The sequence below is a fragment of the Sprattus sprattus genome, assembly GCF_963457725.1.
Source record: "Sprattus sprattus genome assembly, chromosome: 15".
Lineage (NCBI taxonomy): Eukaryota > Metazoa > Chordata > Actinopteri > Clupeiformes > Clupeidae > Sprattus > Sprattus sprattus.
The window spans coordinates 8,332,833-8,342,294 of record NC_137913.1 but is presented as its reverse complement, the minus strand read 5'-3'; the positions used below and the strand labels follow the sequence as shown (position 1 = coordinate 8,342,294).

Below are 9,462 nucleotides of genomic sequence, written 5' to 3'. Positions count from 1 at the left end.
TCATTAGGCCCTGACATCTGACACAGTACTCCTTCATTAGGCCCTGACCTTTGACCTCTGACATAGTACTGCTTCATTAGGACCTGACACACTTGCCTAGTTAAGGATTATATAGGGCTGATAAGGACGTGTGTGTGACGTGTATCCGAGATCCTTTACTCCTTTATTAAAAGCTGACACCCATTAAGGATTTGATAAGGCTGATAAGGGCGTGTGTGTGTGTGTGTGTGTGTGTGTGTGTGTGAGTGACGTGTGGTTATGTGTTCATCTGACCCCTGACCCCCAGATCCTGTGCTCCTTCTTCAAGCCTCCACATGCTGGAAACGTGAAGTGTTTTACTCCACGAACGGATGACGTTGTGATATCCAGTGTGTTGCAAGACAGAACCACTGTGGTATAGCTTTTTCAATATATAAAAACCATATTCTCATTGTTTTAAATGTTTATTTTAAAGTGATACAAATGTTAAAACACCTCTCTCTCTATGCAATGTTTTTATTTCAAACATACTGAATCCAGCAACTCTGGAAGCCCTGGTATGACAAAACTAGCAAAGGCACAAGAAGGTTTATACTGGCTTGACCTCTAAAGGAGGTTTGGGCATAGATCGGAGCACTTGGTCGACTCTATAGTCCAAGACTATGCAGGAACCACAACTTGGCAAACAGCAGCAAACTCCAAAGCAAACACTGTAAATAGCATTCATAAGACAACACAACGACTTTAAATATGTTCAAGCAAAGAGTGTTGTTTCGTAACACACGAGGAGTTTTGTTTTGTCTTTTTAAATAAACGACTTGAGTGGCTGGAGTTTGATCGTCCTGTGTTTTTTTACAGCTCACATCATGTGACCACACCGCTCCTCTGGGGACAAAACAGTCTTCTGAGAAACGCCGAGTGTTTGGGCTCTGGGTGCTGGTGGGAGTCATTACTCACTTGCCACGAGTGGTTAGAACACTAGGGGAGATGGTCGTCAAGGATACAAGTGTTCTAGAACACTAGGGGAGATGGTCGTCAAGGATACAGTGTTGCGTCACCCTTCATGCTGGGACGCTCATGCTGACCCCTTCTCCCGTGATTCCGTCACCAGTGGCTTAGTTCATTTAAGGAAAACTTCAGAAACACGCCAGGCACAAAGCAGTTCCAATGTGCTGTCCCCCTCACATATGCGTGTGTGTGTGTGTGAGTGGGTGAGTGTGTGTGTGTGTGTGTGTGTGTGAGGGTGTTTTCCTTCTCCGTCAGGCCCTGTGTGGAGTCTGTTAGCTTCTTTAGCTGCGTCCCCCTGCGAGGCCTTCAGATGTTGGGCCTGGGCGTCTGCTCCAGCAGGGTCCTCATGTCCCCCAGAGCTCGCCTCAGGGCGCGGGAGAACTTGGAGGCGTTGGTCTCCTCGCAGCTGTTGTAGGCCGTCACGGCGAAGTTGATGTGGTTCTCCATGGGGTTGTAGCACACCCCATAGCCATCGGGCACCAGGGGGCCCAGCACCATCACACAGTCTGTCTTACAGCCCACCTGATGGAGAATCACACATGCTCACAGGTCACGGTCAGCCAGACAGGATGTTTACATGTAACCGTCATTATTACAGGATGTTTAGATGTAATCGTAACCCATACAGGATGTTTACATGTAACCTTCAGCCAGACAGGATGTTAACATGTAACCTTCAGCCAGACAGGATGTTTACATGTAACCATCACTCACACAGGATGTTTAGATGTAACCGTCACTCACACAGGATGTTTAGATGTAACCATCACTCACACAGGATGTTTAGATGTAACCGTAATCAAGACAGGATGTTTAGATGTATCCGTCAGCCAGACAGGTAAACACACACACACACACACACACACACACACACACCTGACTGGTGTAAAGGTTGAAGTGCTGAGCCACAGCCCAGGCCGTGTCCATGAAGATCTCAGGTAGGGAGGTGAGGTCCTCAATGGCCACCATCTTTAGACCCAGCATGTGCCTGTCTATGGCCTGGCCATGAACAGCCTAGCGAGAGAGAGAGATAGAGAGAGAAAGAGAAAGAAAGAAAGAAAGAGAGAGAGAGAGAGAGCAGGCAGAGAGACACAGACAGAGAGAATGCTTAGTCAATCAACAGAAATCACGTTATGTATAGAAACCAAACTAGACTTACGTGCCTGTAGTGTGTTTGTACTATAGACAGATGGAATGCCTACTGATTTCTATGGTAGTAGTGTGTTTGTACTATCGAAAGATGGAACTGATTTCTATGGTTTTCAGTAATGGAATGATCAACATATTTTGAAGTTTAGGAATGATCATACAGAGACGTCAGGTTTCAGTGCAGGAAATTACTGAAAGGCAGTGTGACATAAGTGGCCTCAATCTGGAGGCTGTGACATGACATAGAGGCTGTGACGTAACGTGATCTCACCATGGTCGCATAGGCTCTGTGGGCCGAGATGGCCTTGTCCAGAAGGGAAACTTTCTCTGAGTTCTGCCGACACACACAGCACCAAATACAGGAAATAAGTCATGCCAGAATCAGAGTATATTTACACATACAGGAAATTATCTTGGTGGTTGGTGCATAGGACATAAAACACATAACATACCAACAAAATTGCAAAAACATAAAAGACAAATGTTTTACAAGAAAATTAATTAATAATTAATCATTTGGGCACGTGCAGGGCTGATGTGTATCCACACAAAGTCGCTCATGTACCCACTGATAAACAGACACATGCACACACACGCACCTTTTCACACATACCCACATAAACACACGACAGAGGGTTAAACAAGAGCGGACTAACCTGTTTGGCGGGGTCGTCCATAGCTTTCACGAAAGCGAACGAGTCATTGGTGGTGGAGCGTATTGTTTCTGTTCGGCCCAGCCTAAACATCCTCAGAGACGCGCTCTCATAGGTGGAACAGCACTCCTTATACATTCTATAACATAAGACAGCATTCTAAACATCCTCAGAGACGCGCTCTCATAGGTGGAACAGCACTCCTTATACATTCTATAACATAACACAGCATTCTAAACATCCTCAGAGACGCGCTTTCATAGGTGGAACAGCTCTCCTTATACATTCTATAACATAAGACAGCATTCTAAACATCCTCAGAGACGCGCTCTCATAGGTGGAACAGCTCTCCTTATACATTCTATAACATAACACAGCATTCTAAACATCCTCAGAGACGCGCTTTCATAGGTGGAACAGCTCTCCTTATACATTCTATAACATAAGACAGCATTCTAAACATCCTCAGAGACGCGCTCTCATAGGTGGAACAGCATTCCTTATACATTCTATAACATAAGACAGCATTCTAAACATCCTCAGAGACGCGCTCTCATAGGTGGAACAGCACTCCTTATACATTCTATAACATAACACAGCATTCTAAACATCCTCAGATGACACAGCATTCTAAATATCCTCAGAGACACAGTATTTTAAGCGTCCTCAAAGACAAGCTCTCATAGGTGGAACAGCATTCCTTTCTAAAACAAAACACAATATTTTACCCTATCTGGTCTGCCGTTCACAAGAGATGATTCATAGTGACATGATTAACCTTGCAATAGTCTATCAGTAATGGTCAGACCTGCAGTAGGTGACCAGTAGTGAGATGATTTTACCTGCAAAAGTCTATCAGTAATGCTCAGACCTGTAGTCAGAGATCAGTAAAGGTCAGACCTGTAGTATCGTAACGGTGTTAATTATCGGACGCCGTGTGTTATAGGCCAACGTTCGCGTTGTCATGTTAATCTATTATTAAACTGAAGTTATAGAGTGTTAATCCATTATTAAATTTAGCATTTTGATTGTTTAACAGAATTGCCGATATTTGACACGGTCCGATAACTGACAAAGCTACGCTAGGTGATCAGTAAAGCTAAGAGCAGTATTAGATGATCAGTAAAGGTCAGACCTGTAGTAGGCCAGCTGCATGGCCATCTGGATGTAGCCATCTGGACTCAGCTTGTTGGCTTTGGGGACATCTTTCCCATACTCAGAGAATATGAAGGCCCTCACATCCAGCTCATGAACCATGCTGAGAGAAAAGACAGTGAACAGGAGACATAACAAACAACTTCACTACATGTAGTTACTGTTACAGATTACTAAAATTACTGTCCATACTATTTACATAACTTTTTGAAATAAACACAACAAGTGTGCACTTATATACACGAATAAGTTAACAGCCGACTTATCCCTTATGTGTGTGTGTGTGTGTATGTGTGTGCTGACTCATCCCTTATGTGTGTGTGTGTGTGTGTGTGTGTGTGTGTGTGTGTGTGTGTGTGTGTGTGTGTGTATGTGTGTTTGTGTGTGCCGACTCATCCCTTATATGTGTGAGTGTGTGTGTGTGTGTGTGTGTGTGTGTGTGTGTGTGTGTGTGTGTGTGTGTGTGTGTGTGTGTGTGTGTGTGTGTGTGTGGTGTGTGTGTGTGTGTGCCGACTCATCCCTTGGCTCTCTGGACTCACATGTTCATGTTCTGCTTGGCGCTCTCGATGTCCTTCTTAGTCTCCGGGGTGATGTTAAAGCGCAGCTTCTGGGGCATCGGCAGTGGAATCATGGGAGCGCGGACCATCTGGGCCTCGGTCCTCTTCCTGTCATGACGTCACCAATGCACACACACACCACACGACAAAGTGAGCGCAGCTCAAACTTGGCTGATCAACACTGTCCAAACACAGTGTAATGTTCACCGAAATGCTGTTAGATTTAGGTGAATTTCATATCAGACCATAACTTTACCTACAAGACCAAATGTCAACTAAGCCCCCACAAGTTAGTTTGCATAGCACCAGGCCAGAGCCATCAAGCTAACACACTGATAATGTACCCAACCGTGCTAATGCACGTAGCCTACATGTACCCAGACATGCTAGCATGCAGCTAAACCCTAAAATGGCCGCTTACATGTACTCTACCACATAATCCAACAGATACATTATGGGGGGTCCCTCTGTTGGAGCGTGCTCGTAGGTGAGTCCACACGACCCATCCTCTCCAATGATGAACTGCACAGAGAAAAAAAAACATCAGACATGCTTCTAGTGTAATTAGAGCGTTCCCTTTTCCCACATTCCTTTTTTTCCATTTCCTGTGCCAACACCCTGGTACTAGTATATTTGTGATCTCCTGAGTCCTGACTGTATTCATTGGTGCTTGTTTTGATGATCAACTATTCAGATAAGCATCCAGATGTGGTGAAATGAATAAGGGTTTTGGGCTGGGAAAACTTTTAGACGAGTAGTTTACACTGACCTTAATGTCTCAGTTTACTCATTACCTCCGAGCGTAAAGGCCCTAGTATCACAGTGGCCCTAAGACAGGCACTGACCTTTATCTATGTCACAGTGACCATGGGACAAGGAACTGCATTTACATTTGACATTTTAGTCATTTAGCTGAAAATATCCAAAGCGACTTACAAGGATGTATACACATTTTACATTTACACTGATGTCACACTGTACATCAGGAGCAATTAGGGGTTCAGTGTCTTGCTCAAGGACACTTTGGCAGGGAATCGATCTAGCAACCTTCTGATTACTAAACGACTTCTCTACCTCCTGTATCACTGTCGCACTGACCTGCAGGGTCTTATCAAACCAGCGGTTGCCAGAGTTCCAGCGACTGCCTCCACCATGCAGCATCTGGGCGGCGGCGCGGCTGTAGTAGAGCTCGTCAGACACGCTCGCCAAAGGAGCGTCCAGACACACGGTGAAGATGCTCTTCTCTATCGCCCGCACCGACTCCTTGTTAGTCTTATCTGCCGTCCCAAAGAAAAAAGAAAACATTAATTAAAATAAAGACAAAGGGACTGTTGAAGACCCTTTTTTCTAGCTTTGATGAGGTTTCTGTGTGTCTTTCCTACCTGTGAGGAGGTTGGTGTGTGTATTCCCTACCTTTGATAAGGTTGGTGTGTGTATTCTCTACCTTTGATGAGGTTGGTGTGTGTATTCCCTACCTTTGATAAGGTTGGTGTGTGTATTCCCTACCTTTGATAAGGTTGGTGTGTGTATTCCATACCTTTGATATGGTTGGTGTGTGTATTCCCTACCTTTGATGAGGTTGGAGTGTGTATTCCCTACCTTTGATAAGGTTGGTGTGTGTATTCTCTACCTTTGAGGAGGTTGGTGTGTGTGTGTTCCATACCTTTGATATGGTTGGTGTGTGTATTCCCTACCTTTGATAAGGTTGTTGTGTGTATTCCCTACCTTCGATGAGGTTGGTGTGTGTATCCCCTACCTTCGATGAGGTTGGTGTGTGTATCCCCTACCTTTGATGAGGTTGGAGTGTGTATCCCCTACCTTTGATGAGGTTGTTGTGTGTATTCTCTACCTTTGAGGAGGTTGGAGTGTGTTACCTACCTTTGAGGAGGTTAGAGTGTATATTCCCTACCTTTGATGAGGTTGGTGTGTGTATTCCCTACCTTTGATGAGGTTGGTGTGTGTATTCCATACCTTTGATGAGGTTGGTGTGTGTATTCCATACCTATGAGGAGGTTGGAGTGTATTCTCTACCTTTGAGGAAGTTGGAGTGTGTTTATCTACCTTTGATAAGGCTGGTGTGTGTATTCCCTTTGATGAGGTTGGTGTGTGTGTTGCCTACCTTTGAGGAGGTTGTTGTAGGCCTTTCCCCAGGTGTTGCGGTGCTGGGAGGTGAGGATGCCGATTGGCTCCTTGTTGGTCTGCAGGGAGGAGTTCCAGATCTTCTCCAGCTGAAGGTAGATCTGATCCACACTCAGAGGGGTGTGGTCACTATTATAAACATCCAGAATGAAGAACTGCAAAAGAGCACACAAACGTTAACTAGGACGATGAAAAAGAGCACACAAACGTGAACTAGGACGATGAAATGAGATTTGGAATGAAGAACTGCAAAAGAGCACACAAACGTGAACTAGGACGATGGAAATCAGGGAATGGAACATGCAACATAAACTTTCAACCAAAAGATTTCATATTGTCGAGTCGAGTCAAGTTTATTTCATCCATTAAAAAACATGTCTCTGCTACCATTCACTTCATCAGCCACATCTTTAAGCCATGCCAGGACCATCAGTCCTTGCCTGATTATCCTGCCTTTCATTGCCAAGCCTGTCTGTTGATCGACCCAAGCCGGTTTTCTGGATCTCTGAACTTTGCCCTTTGGAAACTTCTGCCTGGATCTCTTGCCCTTTTGCTATCAACTTAAGCCTGTTTTTCACCACGTGAGTTTTTTGGAAGAGCCCCTGGGTACCTTTGCCTGTCTGTGGCTGCCTGTCTGTGGCTGCCTGTCTGTGTCTGCCTGTCTGTCTGTGTCTGCCTGCCTGTCTGTGACTGCCTGTCTGTGTCTGCCTGTCTGTGTCTGTCTGTCTGTCTGTGTCTGTCTGTCTGTGTCTGTCTGTCTGTCTGTGTCTGTCTGTCTGTGGCTGCCTGTCTGTGTCTGCCTGTCTGTGTCTGTCTGTCTGTCTGTCTGTCTGTCTGTCTGTGGCTGCCTGTCTGTCTGTCTGTCTGTCTGTCTGTCTGTCTGTCTGTCTGTCTGTCTGTCTGTCTATGGCTGCCTGTCTGTGTCTGCCTGTCTGTGTCTGTCTGTGTCTGTCTGTGTCTGTCTGTCTGTCTGTCTGTCTGTCTGTCTGTCTGTCTGTCTGTCTGTCTGTCTGTCTGTCTGTCTGTCTGTCTGTGGCTGCCTGTCTGTGTCTGCCTGTCTGTGTCTGTCTGTCTGTGTCTGTCTGTCTGTCTGTCTGTCTGTCTCTGCCTGTCTGTCTCTGCCTGTCTGTGTCTGTCTCTGTCTGTGTCTGCCTGTCTGTCTCTGCCTGTCTGTGTCTGCCTGTCTGTCTGTCTGTGGCGGCCTGTATGTGTCTGTCTGTCTGTCTGTCTGTCTGTCTGTCTGTGGCTGCCTGTCTGTGGCTGTCTGTCTGTGTCTGTCTGTCTGTCTGTCTGTCTGTCTGTCTGTCTGTCTGTCTGTCTGTCTGTCTGTGTCTGCCTGTCTGTGTCTGTCTGTCTGTCTGTCTGTGGCTGCCTGTCTGTGTCTGCCTGTCTGTGTCTGCCTGTCTGTGTCTGCCTGTCTGTGTCTGCCTGTCTGTGTCTGTCTGTGGCTGTCTGCCTGTCTGTGTCTGCCTGTCTGTGTCTGTCTGTGTCTGTCTGTCTGTGTCTGCCTGTCTGTGTCTGCCTGTCTGTGTCTGCCTGTCTGTGTCTGTCTGTGTCTGTCTGTCTGTGTCTGCCTGTCTGTGTCTGCCTGTCTGTGTCTGTCTGTCTGTCTGTCTGTCTGTCTGTCTGTCTGTCTGTCTGTGGCTGCCTGTCTGTGTCTGCCTGTCTGTGTCTGCCTGTCTGTGTCTGTCTGCCTGTCTGTGTCTGCCTGTCTGTGTCTGCCTGTCTGTGTCTGCCTGTCTGTGTCTGCCTGTCTGTGTCTGTCTGTGTCTGTCTGTCTGTGTCTGCCTGTCTGTGTCTGCCTGTCTGTGTCTGTCTGTCTGTCTGTGGCTGCCTGTCTGTGTCTGCCTGTCTGTGTCTGCCTGTCTGTGTCTGCCTGTCTGTGTCTGCCTGTCTGTGTCTGTCTGTGGCTGTCTGCCTGTCTGTGTCTGCCTGTCTGTGTCTGCCTGTCTGTGTCTGCCTGTCTGTGTCTGTCTGTCTGTGTCTGTCTGTCTGTCTGTCTGTCTGTCTGTCTGTCTGTCTGTCTGTCTCTGCCTGTCTGTCTCTGCCTGTCTGTGTCTGCCTGTCTGCCTGTCTGTGTCTGCCTGTCTGTCTGTCTGTCTGTCTGTCTGTCTGTGGCTGCCTGTCTGTGTCTGCCTGTCTGTGTCTGTCTGTCTGTCTGTCTGTCTGTGGCTGCCTGTCTGTGTCTGCCTGTCTGTGTCTGTCTGTCTGTCTGTCTGTCTGTCTGTCTGTGTCTACCTGTGTCTCTGCCTGTCTGTCTCTGCCTGTCTGTGTCTGCCTGTCTGTGTCTGTGTCTGTCTCTGTCTGTGTCTGTGCCTCAGAGTCTCTGACTGTTTTTTTGACTGATGGATTTTGCCTAAGCCTTGCCTGTGCCTTTGCTGAGATTATTGTTGGACTGTGTGTCTGTGTGCGTGCGTGTGTGTGTGTGTGTGTGTGTGTGTGTGTGTGTGTGTGTGTGTGTGTGTGTGTGTGTATGTGTGTGTGTGTGAGAGATGTGTGTGTGTGTGTGTGTGTGTGTGTGTGAGGTGTGTGTGTATGAGGTGTGTTTATGTACTCTGCACCAGTACCTGAAAGTTGTGCACCACAGTGATGTGTGTGTGGTGGTCGTGGTTGACGATGGAGTCCTTCTTGGGCCCGGGGATGCGGCAGCAGGACAGGACGTGGTAGTACTGGTCCATGCACAGGGGCTTCCCCCCGAGGTGCTGCACAGGCAGCGTCTCACTGGAACACAGAGCAGGGCGAGAGCCAATCAGCACGCACGTTTACTGACATACTTCCTGCTTCAGAGGGGAATTAATCATTCATGAACGGAAGGCGTGAAC

The 9,462-nt window shown here is 47.0% G+C and overlaps 1 protein-coding gene across 1 annotated transcript in view; it reads right to left on the bottom strand.

Moving 5' to 3' along the window:
* Positions 1-430: 430 nt before the first annotated feature.
* Positions 431-9,462, bottom strand: part of LOC308376192 (carnitine O-acetyltransferase-like) — a 12,919-nt gene continuing 3,887 nt past the window's right edge. The window contains exons 5-14 of the mRNA XM_080852478.1: positions 9,208-9,361; positions 6,621-6,795; positions 5,600-5,778; positions 4,923-5,023; positions 4,484-4,609; positions 3,925-4,047; positions 2,793-2,928; positions 2,408-2,470; positions 1,864-2,001; positions 431-1,509 (exon numbers count right to left, since the gene is read on the bottom strand). Coding sequence (XP_080708604.1) covers positions 1,294-1,509; positions 1,864-2,001; positions 2,408-2,470; positions 2,793-2,928; positions 3,925-4,047; positions 4,484-4,609; positions 4,923-5,023; positions 5,600-5,778; positions 6,621-6,795; positions 9,208-9,361 — 1,411 coding nt within the window. The 3' untranslated portion in view covers positions 431-1,293. The remainder of the gene's footprint in view (positions 1,510-1,863; positions 2,002-2,407; positions 2,471-2,792; positions 2,929-3,924; positions 4,048-4,483; positions 4,610-4,922; positions 5,024-5,599; positions 5,779-6,620; positions 6,796-9,207; positions 9,362-9,462) is intronic.